We start from the raw sequence: 13927 nt of genomic DNA on the forward strand, positions 1-13927 counted from the left end.
GCACCTCTGGTCCCCAGAAGCTGTTTGCAGCCATTGCATCCACCACAGTTCACCTGGGGGGCTGCAGTGCTCTCACAGCACGAGGCTGCTGCACAGTGTGGGGGTGGCAGGTGACACCCTGCAGCAGCCAAGGCATCCCTGGTGGCACACAGGCAAGCAACCCTGGTTTGCAAAGTCTGTCCTGTCCTCTGTCCCCTTTCCTCCTCTCTCCTCCTCCCTTGTGTCTCTGGCTGTCAGGGTGATGTGGGGGACAGCTGTGGCCTTTACTACCCACCCCAGCCAGATCCTTATGGCTCTTCAGTCATTGAGTTCCCCCAGATCCCAAGGAATATTGAGGCAAGAGGGAAGTAGGGATGGGGGGCCCTCTGACAGTCCTACCCCAGGCTCTGAAGTGTAGGGGACTGGTAGTGCTCCTGGTGCTGTGTCATTCCTGCCACCACCTGCCCTGGAAGCTCAGCCCATTGACAAGGGCCAACATCCCCAGCCTACCCAACCCCCCTGCAACCCCTGGCTGGGACCGCCGGGACGAGCCTGGGCTGTGCAGGAGGCTGGGACTGGACCACCCCATCAAGGGGCAGGGGTTGGTGTCAAGTCCCGCTGCCCCAGAGTGTCTTTGGCTCTCTACAGAGGGGAGTGTGTCTCCAGCTGGCTTTAAGGAACCTCAAGGGGTTTCTCTGCTGCCCATCCATGGCACTACCAGTCTTGATGCTCACTCCCAGCAAACCTGCACCAGCTTTACCTTGGTGTCCAAGCCTCCATGCTGGGAGCAGCCCACCTTGCAGAGGAGGAGCTGTTGACTGAGTGGGTCAGCTTACCTCCAGATCCCTGGGCCTGATCTAGGGGTGTCCATGGGAGGCAGCAGAATTACACAGTCCTGAGGTTTGGCACAGCTTTCCTGGCCTGCACACCCCTGCCCCTAACGGGTGTGTCACAGCAGGTGAGGTGCAGCAGGGCACAAAGATGGGTGAGTCCCTCATGGTCAGTGTGTTTCCCTGACCACCCAAATGCTGCCTCTGCCTAGTAACAGACACATTGCCTTGTCCTGGAGCCCAAGGGACAGCAGGGCTGCCTGCCCTTCCCCTATGCCCCCCCTCTCCCCAGTTCCCATCTTACTCTTTCTTGTGTGTCTGCATCTTCTTGTGCAGCCACTCATCTCTCCTTCCCTTCCTCCCTCCCTTTTTCCCTCTCCTTCCCACCTCACTTCTGCTGACTCTCTTATTCTCTTGACAGACTATTCTTGCACCCAGTGGCGGATTGTACTGCCTCAGCGGAGGCTGTGATGGCATTGTAAATATCAGCTGCATGTGCCTGCTGTGCACTCTGCTCCCTCACTGCTGTGTGTCCCACTCCCTCACTGCTGTGTCTCCCAATCCCTTGCTGCTGTGTGTCCCACTCCCTCGCTGTCTGGGACCAGTGTTTGCTTATGTCCTGCACATCACTGAGGCACACCAGACCCAGCTGCTCTCTCTGGGGTGTAGCTCTACCCTTGCTGAGAGGGACTTGGGGTTACACACCACACACATGGACACCCCTTCCTATCCTGAGATGTTCCAGGCTGTTCCCCAGCCCTCCTGGGCCCATCTGATGGCCCAATCCCATCCTTCACCATCCTGCCCCCTGCCACTGCCATGTTGGAGCACCTAACAGAGGTGTCCCTGGCTGTAGGGACAGCTGGCCTTGGTCCTTCTGCCCATCACCCTGTTTCTGTAAGGCCTGAAGGCATGCAGCTTCTGGCACTGTTAACCAGAGAAATGGCTAGAGGGGCGACCCCTGTGCTGTGCCTTTCCCTGGAGCTGGCTGTGTCCCACGGCTGCAACCCGATGTCCTGGGGGCGATGAGTGGGTCAGGCCCTGTGCTGGTGGCTGAGACAACCATGGGGTGCAGTGGTGTGGGGGTGTCCTGGGTTGGCTCCTGTATGAACTCTGAAAATGTGATAGGGGCTGGCTGTGGGGTACCACTTGCTGGAGCCTCTGTCCAGGGCTCCCAGGGCACTGGTGTTGGGGACTGTAGAGGTTTTCTGCCTGGTTTCCACTGGGCACTGGGGGCTGATGTTCCTGACCACTGTGCTCACTTCACAGGTGTGAGGCACTGGGAGAGAGAAAGGCAAATGAAAGTGGAGGGGAGAGGAGATGGTGTTTTCCAGTGCGGCCTGGGAACACAGAATTGACATACTGGGAAAGATAGAGCTGCTGGGAGGGGTGTTTACAGCTGGAATTTGCTCCCCTGAAATCGCTGGGAGCAAGTGGGCTGGGTGATGTGAGTGCAAGGGATCCAGTGGCAGCAGTAAAGCTCTGGGAAGTCAAGGAAACAGAGGGAGAGGCATCCCAAGCGGTGATGAAGTCCAGACAGACAGTGCCAGGAGGGTCTGTTCATGGCTCCTGGTGACAGAGACTGGGGTTGAGACTGTGCCATGCTGGAGCAACCAAGGGAACAAGTGACCAAGCCCCCAGCGTCTGCAACTGCCACTGTCCCAGGTGCTCCCAGGCAAAACCTGGTCCTTTCAGCTCAGGAGCTGTGCCTGCTGCCTCCCTTCCTGCCTGCCCACTCAGCTTTGAACCCCTGGGACAGGGCTGTTCACCTCTTCAAAGGGGGCCCTACAGAGAATAGAAATCACTGCATGTTGGGGTGACACTGGGCAGCACTCCCAGAGCCACCTGCCTTCAGCCCCTCCTTTTGTCCGTGGAGCATTCCCAAACCAGCCTTTCTGTGTTCAAAGAGCTGCCATTAACCCTTCTTGTGCCTGTCACTCACCCTACACCTCACTCTACAAATCCAGGATGTGCTGGGTGAGAGCCTGGTGGGGCTGTGCCTGTCCCTGATGTCCCACACAGCATGCCTTCTCCCCTGCAGTGTCAGTGGTGGGAGCCAAGGGAGCTGGGGAAATGAGATCCTTGGGAAGGCTGGAGGAAAAAGTGCCAGGACATCCCCTTTGCAGTCTGGTCCTCTGTGAAGGCAGGGGCTGTGGGGACCATGACTGGTGCCTTGGGGTGGGATCTTGTTACCCCCTTGACTGCCTGGAGGCTTCAGCACTTGGTGCCCTCCAGCTTTTGAGCTTTGCCTGCAGGAATCCGATGACAACTCCCGCGTCTCCATCACTTTCTTCCGACTGTTCCGGGTGATGCGGCTGGTGAAGCTGCTGAGCCGGGGGGAAGGTGTCAGGACCCTGCTGTGGACCTTCATCAAGTCCTTCCAGGTCTGTGAGGAGCAGCACTCCCCTTCCAGACATGCACATGGCTGAGGCTGGCTGGTCCTCAGACTGTCAGAGTGAGCAGCCCAGCATCACCAGGCAGAGGAGGAAGGCTCCAGTGCTGGCAGGCTGCTGCTGGCCTCAGACTGGGACAGGGGCTTGTGGTGTGGAGAGCATTGTCCATGTGGGTAGGGAGGTGTGGGGGTCTCCCTGGCTGACAGCACTGTGTCAGAGCCGGGCTGGGTGCAGGCAGTGCCTGCCTGGGCCCATGCACCCCAGTCCCAGCAAGGCTGGGCTCTGCACCGTGTGAGTACATTAGGGCATGCTGCAGCATCAGCTCCCAGCCCTGCCCTGAGCAGTTGCCTGAGCCCTGGGCAGCCCTGGGGTGTGCTCAGTCTCTGTCCCAGCTGCAGAGACTGGTGCTCCCGTGGGCGCTGGCATCAGCCTCCCATAAGTGAGAACCAGGGAGGGGGGCCAGCAGGAAGGTGGTTAGAGGAACAGGTAAGCTGTCCTCTCTCCACACAGAGACCTGAATGCTGGCCTTGTGCAGCAGCTCCAGAGCCGACCCCCTGTCCCTGAGTTGCCTTTGTGCTGGGCTGGTGTCTCACACAAGCCATGGTCCTTTTGTCACAGGCTTTGCCATATGTGGCCCTGCTGATCGTGATGCTTTTCTTCATATATGCTGTGATCGGGATGCAGGTGAGAGGCACAGGGCAGGGATTTGGTCTTGTGCAGATGCCCTGAGCCTGATAGCACCTGGGGAGGTGGCACAGGGAGGGACTGGGTCCTCTCTCAGGCCCTCCTTAGGACTTTGCACATGAGCTGTTTACTCTAGTCTCTAAGGATGCTTTGCACCCCAACAGCCTCCCATCCCCGGGCAGGGGCAGTTGAGGTGCATGGCAAAGAGTGCTTTGGGAGTCAAAGGGACAGCCCAGACACAGGCACTAGTGCTTGTGCTGGTTCATGAGACCTCATCTCCTTGACCCAGATGTAGTGTAGTTGTAGTCAGGAGTGTTTTCAGAACATCAAGAATGTCCCAGTAGCTCCAGAGCCCCAGAGCACCCACACCCTGGTCTCAGTTTCTTTTGAGGACTCAAAGCCAAGTAAACAAGAGGAAGAGTAGCTCAAGGACCTGCAGTGCTCTGGAGGGGGGTCGGTGCCTGAGAAGGGGTGCTGGGGACCTGGCACTGTGATTTACAGATGTTTGGGAAGATCGCCATGGTGGATGGGACCCAGATCAACCGAAACAACAACTTCCAGACCTTTCCACAAGCTGTGCTGCTGCTCTTCAGGTCAGTCTGTCCTCGCACATGAACAGCTCCAGAAGGGAGCTGGGCTCTTAGCCTGTGGGAACCCCCAGCTTGGACTGAGGGAGACCAGCATTTCTGTAGCTGATTTCTTTTTTTGTCCTACAGAAAGATGTGCAACAGTGGGAGCATTTCAGGAGAGGCTGTGGGTTTACCTGTTGTGGCTGGGCTGCAGGAGAGAGGGTCATTTTGGGGTTGCTATTCTGAATATTTCCTTCCCAGGCTGGATTTTAGTTTGTGAATTGTGAAGAAACTCATGCAGAAGCAGCTCTGCCCAAAGCTTCCCTTGACTTCTGACTCTTCACGTTGAAACTCTCAGCGGCCCCACAGCAGCAGACCAGAATCCTGACTGCTCCTTTCCCAGCTGCTGCCCATTTCTTTGTATGCTGGGCTGGCCCCAGCCTTCCTGCATGCCCAGGTCCTGTTCAGGACAGACAAGCTCCAGCAAGTATCACCTCTCCCCAGGTGTGCAACTGGCGAGGCCTGGCAGGAGATCCTGCTGGACTGCAGCTACGGCAGGCGCTGCGACCCGGAGTCGGACTATGCCGAGGGCGAGGAGTACAGCTGTGGCACTGGCTTCGCCTACTTCTATTTCATCAGCTTCTACATGCTCTGTGCCTTCCTGGTACGTCGGCTCCCGTGGGACTCCTTTTGGCACCCCTGTCCTGCCCGGCCAGCCCCAGTGCTGAGGTAGCCATATGTCTAATGGGGGGAGCCCACAGCACCCTCTTCCTGGGGGCATCACCCCCAGCCCACCTAAACTCAGTGGATTTACAGCCCATGCTGTAAACCAGCACTGCACTCCTGGGGGGCCCAGGATCCCCCTTTAGTTCCTTCCTACAGCTTCCATGTGCTGCCATCCACCTGTGTCTGTGCCTTTGCAAGGGTGGAGAGGGACGAGATGCTCTGTGCCTGTCATTTCACATGACCTGCTGGAGCGGGAGGTCCCTCCCTGCATGGGGAGACCCTTACTCAGTCTCCCCTGACCCCAGGGGATCTCAAGCCCCTTCTGCTCTCAAACACATCTGCCTATGTTTCCGTGCTGCTGTCTAGCTGGCAGGTCTCTCTGCCCTAACTGGATCCTTCCCACATGCTCCTCTGCCCTCAGATCATTAACCTTTTTGTGGCTGTCATCATGGACAACTTTGACTACCTGACCCGGGACTGGTCCATCCTTGGGCCCCATCACCTGGATGAGTTCAAACGGATCTGGGCTGAGTATGATCCTGAGGCCAAGTGAGTGTCAGGGGGTGAGTGGCATAGAGGGGTTGGTCCACGGGGTTAGCTGCCCTGAGATGTGTGGCAGTGAGCTGTGACACTGCTTAGGAGTTAGATTCCAGCATCCCAGAGATGGATGTGGACTTGCCAGCATGTTCCAGGGCTGATACAAGCCATCAGGATGTTTGGGAACATGAAACCTTCAGTTTCCTCTTCATCCAGTTGTACTGATGCTCCCCACTCTTTGCATGCTACTGCACACATTTACCTGGTGCCACAAGGAGCAGCTGCTTTCCCCAGGAGGAGCACAGGGCAGTGTAGGGATTTGCTGCTATGGAAGCATGGGGCAGACCCCAGGGCTGAGCCCCCACGGCGTCTCCCTGAGCCACCGTCACACGGCTCTGCCACCCGTGGGATGGCACCTGCTGATCTAGTGCGTTTCCTCTGCAGAGGCAGAATCAAACACTTGGATGTGGTGACTCTGCTGAGGCGTATCCAGCCTCCCCTGGGCTTTGGGAAGTTCTGCCCACACCGTGTAGCTTGTAAGGTAGGAGCCAAGGGGGCGACAGGGTGTGTGAGCACATGGACACCTTCCCAAAGTTGTCCCTGTGTCCTCCCCAGGAGGCTGAGGGCGACAGCCCATCCACCTTTTCAGTGCTGTGGCTAATACCAAGCTCTGACCTCTCTTGTTGAATGGAGGGAGTTGTTCGGGGACAAGGAGAAATGCTGTTGACCTGCACAGAGCTGATGTGGTTCAGGCTGCGGAAGAAAAAGACTTGCCTGTGCTCACCACACTCCACCACCCCATGAGGGGATGGCCCTGCTCAGCTGGGCTTTGCCCAGAGCCCTTTGTACAGGGGACTGCCATGCCACACGAGTTGGGGGACCCATGTCTGCAGCTGCGACAGGAGAGCAGTGCTGGGCCTGAGTGCACAGTCATGTCAGGAGTTGAAGGAGCTTGTTCTCAAGGGCCGATAGCACTGAGGGAGAAGGAAACCCCTACTCTGTAGGCAGGAATACACTTTCCTGGCTTAGTTCATTCTGGACAAATCCAGGGCCTGTGGAATGTGCATGGGCGGGGGCTCAGGCACTGGTCTAATCCCTCCTGGGTTTTGGGCAAACTCACCAGGAGATTTGATTCCCAGATCACTCACAGCAGACTGGATCATGTTTTGGAGCAGGGAGAACAGTGTGGAATGACTCCTGTCTCTCTGAGAGCAGCTGGGGGTGCTCAGCCTTGAGCAGATGGGGTTCAGAGGGGACCTCCCTGACAAGAAGTTGGAGCTAGGTGGAGGTTGGTCTCTTCTCTCAGGTGGCAAGTGACAAGACAGGAGAAAATGGCCTCAAGTTGTATGTACCATGAGAGGTTTATGTTGGCTATTAGGGAAAATTTTTTCACCAAAAGATTGGTCAGCCCCTGGCACAGGCTGCCCAGGACAGTGATGAATCACCTCCCTGGAGAGAGTTAAAAGACGTATAGATATGGCACTCGGGGACACAGTTCCTTGGTGGTCTTGGCAGTGGTAGGGGACTGATTGGACTTGATGTTCTCAAAGGTCTTTTCCAACCTAAACAATTCTGTGAATCCATGATTTTGTCCCGTGGCACACATGCCTCATGGGTTGGGTTATTTCTGCTGGCTCTCCCTGATGCTTGCTGTGGTTCAGCCAGCTGGTTGGGATGAGGGATGTCACTGCCTCTGGCCCATGTGCTGCCAGTGGTGGTGCAGAGCCCCTGGGCCTGGGCAGAGCAGGTAGGGCTGGGAAGGCTCCATGTCTGGAGCAGAGCCTCTGGCCAGGCCAGGCAGTGTGTCTGGGGAGCTGCCCACTTGCCCTGCTGCCCAGGGTCATGGGTGTTGGTTTGCTGTGCAGCGTCTGGTGTGTATGAATATGCCCCTGAACAGTGACGGCACTGTCACCTTCAATGCGACCCTCTTTGCGCTGGTGAGAACAGCCCTCAAGATCAAGACAGAAGGTAAGTGATATTCCTGCCTGCTTCCACAGCCTGATGGGGGGAGTCTCCTTGTGCTGCCAGGCACATGTTACACAGCATTCCCCCACTCTCCAGGGATCTCAGGACACTGGCTAGACCCTCTGGACAAACCCTTGGCTCCATCTATTCACTATCTCTTTTGAACCATAGCCCATGGGCACACGCATGGTACTGCTCAGGCCCAACCTGGAGGACTTTATTAGCTGCAGACACACGTGCTGCAGCCCTGAGGAGTGAACCAGTGCCACCCCAGCAGCGTCATGTAACCGTGAGCAGCTCAGGAGTGGGACTGGCCCAGCTTCCATCCTTGCCATGCTGCACAGCCACCAGCCTCCCTTCCCACACATTCTGATTTTCCCCATCATGAAACCTCCTGCTCCAGTTCTGCATTTCCCCATGTATTTAGAATCTCACACTGGAAAGGAAGGGAATTAAGCCTCTTTGAATTTGGCTGTGCTGAGGAGGAGTTGCTTTCACCCCTTCCTTGCCAGCAGCATGGTTTGCCAAGCCCTTCTGTGGGAAGGTGTCCCACCAGCTTGTTTCCATGCCTATGGGTCATGCCTGTCCCACAAGCAGCTCTGGGCTGGGTTGGGCTGGTAAGCCAGGTGTGGCAGGAGGTGAGAGCATGCAGCACTGGGCTGCTGGGGTCAGCATCTTCCAGCAGTGTGGAATGGTGCATGCCTCCAGCTGAGGTGGGAACATGGCAGCCTGGGCGGGGCACAGGAGATCTTGGAGCACGCATGGGGACAGACTGGGATTGCAGGAATGAAGCCTGTGGGACTGCCAACGGGAGGCTGAAATCTGGAACAGAGAAGGTGGTGCTAATGCTTCAGCTGTTTGCTGGGTCTGACTCCCTCTGTAGTTATAGTGTTTTGGCTAAAATCAAAGCCTTGCTCTTACAAAGTTCATTTTTGTTGGATGGGGAGGCAGGGAGGAGCTGTCACATCCTGGAGGAGACTGGCCAGGTGCTCATATGCTTTGTCTTCACTCCTGTTCTCATCCCTGGGAATGAGCTGCTCTGTCCTGTTTGTTTTCATCACAGGTAATTTTGAACAGGCCAATGAGGAGCTCAGAGCAATTATCAAAAAAATCTGGAAGCGAACAAGTATGAAGCTTTTGGACCAAGTCATCCCACCTATTGGAGGTATGTCACCATATGGCACTTCCCAGAGGGACAGAGCAACTCCTGGTTGGGGTCTCACTGCTCCAACCACTTGGGGCCTCGTGACGAGCGGTATCATCACGTTCGTTTCCTCCCTCCAGATGATGAGGTGACAGTGGGCAAATTCTATGCCACTTTCCTGATCCAAGAGCATTTCAGGAAGTTCATGAAGCGCCAGGAGGAGTATTATGGGTACCGGCCCAAGAAGAACCCTGTGGAGATCCAGGTTTGTGTGTGTGGTTCGTGTTGGAGGGGTGACTCTTCCTGGAGGCAGGCAGGAAGTTCTGCAGGTCAGGGAAGAGGTTTTCCCCAGCTCAGAGGAGTCCAGGGTGACTCAGAGAGCTGTAGTGACACACAGGGACCCCCGTGCCTCCAGCTCTGGAAGTGAGGTGTCCCCAAGTAAACCAGCACTGAAGTGAGCATGAGACCCCACCACTGAGGGTGACCCTAGTGTCCAGGGTGCAGGTGATGCTGGAAGCAAAGAAGGATTTTGACTCTGCTCCACTTAACTCTGGTTACAGAGAGGGCTTGACAGGGTCTGGTGCCTTCCAGGTCCAGAACTGGAAGACACCTGGAAACTCCCACCACAGACCAATGTCCGTGCCAAATACTGCTCATCCAGGCCCTTATCCACCTGCTCTGCTCCATTCTCAGGGCCTTCTCCCTCTTCTCCCCTCAGCAGTGTCTGGATAGCTCCATGTGCCTCGTGTCCTCTGTGTCATCTCATTGCCCTGTGGAGCATCAGGTGGAGGGGGGTCGATGTGGCTGACTTTGAGCCAGACCACTGCATCAGAGAAGCCTGTCCAGCAGCTCTGAGAGGTGCTGGGGGAGGATTTATGTGTCTGGCCAGAGCAGCTGCTCTGCAGCCTCTCCAGAGGGAGAGGAATCACCTGTAGAGATAAAAGACCAGGCTGCAAAGGTGCCAGCCAAGGAAAAAAGTCAGGTCCCAGATCAGAAACAGAGGCACAGCCACCCCTTGGGTATCACCAGCCTGACGCTCCATCAGGCTGCTCTTGGCATTTCCTGTTGTGGGAAAGCATGAGGCCAGAAGCTGTTTCACCAAGCACAGCCAGCCAGCTGCAGGGTGAGCTGTAGGCTGTCCCTGATAGGACACCTGGCAAAGTGAGCGTACCTTAACATGTTTCCCTCTCCAAAGCCCAAGGTGAGAGGGGTGGTGGGGCCAGGCCACATCAGCCCTGCCTTCCTGTCCCCTCCAGGCTGGACTGAGGAGCATTGAAGAAGAAGCTGCTCCTGAAATCCATCGTGCCATTTCTGGGGACCTGACTGCTGAGGAGGAACTGGAAAGAGCCATGGTGGAGGCTGCCTTGGAGGAAGGGATATATAGGGTGAGTGCAGCCCTCAGGGCACTCTGGGGTTTGGTGGTCCTACCCAGCCCTGATTTCCAAGTGGTGGTGGTGGATCAGCATGGCTACTAGCACTGAGGGACAGTCTACAGTGTGGATCACAAGGATGGATCAGCACTTCTTTCTTTTCTGTGAGCATCAGGACATCCTGGTTGTGTCATCCTGGGCAAGCTGCTCTCTGCTTCAGTTTCCTGTCTGTGAAAGGACCCTGCTCATGTGCCTGGCAGGGGTGTGCTGAATGTTTACCTGCTGGTTTGAAGGGTCCCACTCCCACCCTCTGCCAGGCTAAGGCAGGACAACTCAGGTGTCACAGGAACAGATTCACTTTCCAATCCCTGTGAGTCTCTCAGACAGACTGGGCAGCTGTGGGATTGCAGGGCTGCACCTCCTGGTGTGTTCAGAGTTGCCACTGGCTCAGGCTGTCCCACAGAGGTGACAGGATTTGTTATGCTTGTGGCTGGCTCTTCCCACTGCTGCTGCATGGCCATTACCCCTTGGGGCAATGAGGCTTTTAGGACTGTGCAGTCTGCGAGGCCTGAGCAGAGTGACTACTGCTCTGACAGGCATCTCCACGTGTCTGCTCCCATGGGAATGGCCCCAGAGCAGACTGGAGCTCCAGGCCTCCCCTGATGCCCTTCCTGTTGGTTGCAGAGGACAGGTGGCTTGTTTGGCCAGGTCGACAGCTTCATGGAGCCCAGTAGCCCACTGCAGCCCCAGATGGCCAGCCAGAGGCCCCTGCAGTTCACCGAGGTGGGCAGTGAGGACCTTGACTCCCCCGTGTTCCTTGATGACTTCCCCCAGGAAGGCAACACCAATGTCAACAATGCCAACAACAGTGACTGGCTGGAGGGGTAAGGGCTGATCAGCCTCAGTGGGCAGGTGAGGAGGGGCAGCGCTGGCCATGCCAGTGGCTCCCCCAGGGCTGTCCTGGCAGCTGGCTGCACCCTGACCTGCCCAGGGGCTCCTCATGGACACGTAGGGGCTGGAGAAGCAGGGGAGGAGTTGAGTGCTAGCCATGGAAGAGGCTCTATGGACACAGGAGTTTGAGCAGCCCTTGGGGTGTGATACAGGGACAAGACAAGTGGACAGGGAGAGCAGACACTCCATACTGGTCCCCAGTCCCCATCCTGGCATTCCCAGAGGTGCCCCCAGAATATGCAGGGTGGCTCCAGGGGTCCCTGCCTGCCTTTCTTGTCCTTCCCATCACTCCTTCATCTCAGTGCCAGGAGGATGGAGGTGGACAGCAGGGCTCCAGGGATCACATGAACCATCCTTCTCCCTTCCTTGCCAATCTCTGAGTGCCAAGGCCCAAGCTGGGGCCACCAGCACCTGCCCGGGCACAGTTGTACATGTTACTGGTAAAAGAGGATGTACTTAATCCTGCTTCTTGGGGTCTCCACCCTGTTCATCCATCCCAGGTGTCCCTTCAGGTCTGTCCCTCCAGGGTGGAGAAGGTAAGAAGGGCTGAATCCCTGCGTGGAGCTGGGCTTGGTGTGTGGTCCCTGCTCAGGCTGACCTACCTGTTTGCCCTTGCCAGGGTAGAGTATGAGGACGAGATGCTGAGGAAGACTGTACCAGCAGTACCCAGGCATCTGGTGCAGGGTGAGTCTCAGCATCGTTCCTCTTCTGGGGGATTGGGACCAGCCTAGGGGCCAGGGCACGGGGAAGGTTCTGATATTGGTGGGTGGGACGAGGGGACATAGACCGCAACAACTTGGAGATTTGCTGAGAGCCCTGAGCACAGCAGGACCTGTCTGGAGAGCTCCAGGAGACACTTCTCCCTCCTTCCACCCTTTGGGATGATAAAGCATGAAGGGAGTGCCTTGGGCAGGGGGAGCACTGGCCCTCCTCGGGCAGTGGGGCCACCAGACCCGTTTGTTTCCTCAAACAGGGACTTCTCCTTCCCAGGCATGGGTGAGGAGCCAGCACAGGCAGTGAGCAGGCACCAGGACTTTAGGTGGTCCTGAACTCCTAAACCCTTTGTTTCCCGTAGTCTAGTGAGCCCATTGCCAGCTTTGTATAGCAGTGGTGTCCTTGCTCTTGTACCCATTTGATGTCCCCACCTTTCCCTCCCTCAGAATGCAACCACCCCATCCCCATGGAGGGGCTGTACCGAAGGCCAAGCAAGAGACAAGAAGCCACCTCTGGGGGTCCCCAATTGCCAGGGCCACTCCTTCTCCTGCAGCAGGTAAAGGGGGTAGTGATGGGGGGGACATGGGTGAACCTCCCTCCCCGCCTGGGAAAGACTGTCACAGCTGTGCTGGGAAGGAGCCACTCTCTTAGGGCTCTTTGCCCGAATCCAGCCTTGCTGAGGCTTTCCTTTTGCATCAGCCTGGAGATGGAGCTGGGTCCCCACCACTGCAGCAGTGGGCACGGGGGGCTCCTCCAAGCTGGGACGGCTCGAAGCAGCATCCCTCTGGCTCCCCAGCTGTCTTCAGAGCTAGGGCAGGCAGAAGGCATGGGTCCCATACATCCCTGGCTGCCCTTGGCTGGCCACAGTGCCTCATGCCTGGCACATGACAGGGCAGGAGGGCAGAGCTGGTTCCCACATGGCCCTGCTGGTCCCATTGGGGGGGTGCCCTGGACTCAGGAGCTCCAGCAGGATGGCAGTCCCTGTCCAGGCCCCACACTAACACGGAGGAGATCTTCCCTGGGTAGATCTTCCCAGGCCAGGCTGCAGCTCTTTGCTCCTCTCACCCAGCTGCATGGAGAGGATGGCACTGTGACAGGAACAGCATCCAGCACAGGGTTCGAGAAGGAAGAAAGCAGAGAGCCAAGCACATCCTCCACCCCAGCCATTACCTTCCTCATTCAGGAGGTAAGCCAAGGGCCCAGCCTGGCAGAGGGAAGGGCAGGGATGGCAGGGAATGCCAGGGGTACCATGCTTATGCCAAGGTGGGAGGTTGGGGAGCAGTTTAGCTGTAAGGGTGAGCAGAAGGTATGTGTGAGTGCAGAGGGCAGCAGGGAGGAGGCAAGGGCAGGTACTTGTGGCCAAGGCACCTCACAAGCCAAGCACCCATGGGCTGTGACCCTGTCCTCTGCACAGGCTCTGATCTCCGGGGGCCTTGGAGCTCTGGCCCATGACCCATCCTTCATAGCAGTGACCAGGGATGAGATGGCAGCCAGCAGCCAGTTGGAGATGGATGAAGTGGAGAAAGCAGCCGTGGAGCTGCTAAAGGGAAGAAAAAATCTACACGGCACAAAAACTGGCTCTGCCCCTCCAGACACCTTGGTCATGTCACCAGCCAGATCCCCAGGGCTCAGTGCACGCCCTTCCCGAAAGACCTTTGCTGCCACTCACCTGTGAGCCAACTGCTGATGTAGTCCAGGGCTGCTGGAGCAGAGCCACACTGCTGTCCATCTCTGCCTGCAGTCCTGGGGGGCTCTGGCCAGCTGCTGGAGTATTTTTGGGCTGGGTCTTTGGGATGCTGGTGCTGGACAGGACAATGCTGTGCTAATGGAGTCTTGCAAGAGACAGACAGGTCATTAAAGTGTTCCTGCTATGTGACTGTTGATCCCCTGTCCCGTCCTTCCTCTGCCCCTCTGCCCACACAGCCTATGACCACAGCTGCTCACTGCCCAGCCAGGGGAGGGCACTGCAAACATAAGCCCACATTTAACCAGAGCCAGCAGTGATTCATGTGGCAGCCTACAGACCAGTCATTTTGAGCCTTCCAAGTTCTGGGGGTCTCCTGGT

General features: G+C 57.0%; 1 protein-coding gene across 1 annotated transcript in view; it reads left to right on the top strand.

Annotated features, from left to right (window-relative positions):
• CACNA1S (calcium channel, voltage-dependent, L type, alpha 1S subunit) overlaps positions 1-13537 on the top strand; it is a gene marked incomplete at its 5' end in the record, with an annotated part of 26074 nt that extends 12537 nt beyond the window's left edge. The window contains 16 exons of the mRNA XM_009069356.1: positions 1231-1287; positions 3065-3193; positions 3821-3886; positions 4388-4479; positions 4960-5119; positions 5603-5730; positions 6163-6259; positions 7584-7686; positions 8747-8848; positions 8968-9092; positions 10084-10212; positions 10882-11081; positions 11768-11832; positions 12309-12418; positions 12932-13048; positions 13277-13537. Coding sequence (XP_009067604.1) covers positions 1231-1287; positions 3065-3193; positions 3821-3886; positions 4388-4479; positions 4960-5119; positions 5603-5730; positions 6163-6259; positions 7584-7686; positions 8747-8848; positions 8968-9092; positions 10084-10212; positions 10882-11081; positions 11768-11832; positions 12309-12418; positions 12932-13048; positions 13277-13537 — 1941 coding nt within the window. The remainder of the gene's footprint in view (positions 1-1230; positions 1288-3064; positions 3194-3820; positions 3887-4387; positions 4480-4959; positions 5120-5602; positions 5731-6162; positions 6260-7583; positions 7687-8746; positions 8849-8967; positions 9093-10083; positions 10213-10881; positions 11082-11767; positions 11833-12308; positions 12419-12931; positions 13049-13276) is intronic.
• Between the last annotated feature and the right edge of the window lie 390 nt (positions 13538-13927).

This window comes from Acanthisitta chloris, unplaced genomic scaffold, assembly GCF_000695815.1.
Source record: "Acanthisitta chloris isolate BGI_N310 unplaced genomic scaffold, ASM69581v1 scaffold32682, whole genome shotgun sequence".
Classification (NCBI taxonomy): Eukaryota; Metazoa; Chordata; class Aves; order Passeriformes; family Acanthisittidae; genus Acanthisitta; species Acanthisitta chloris.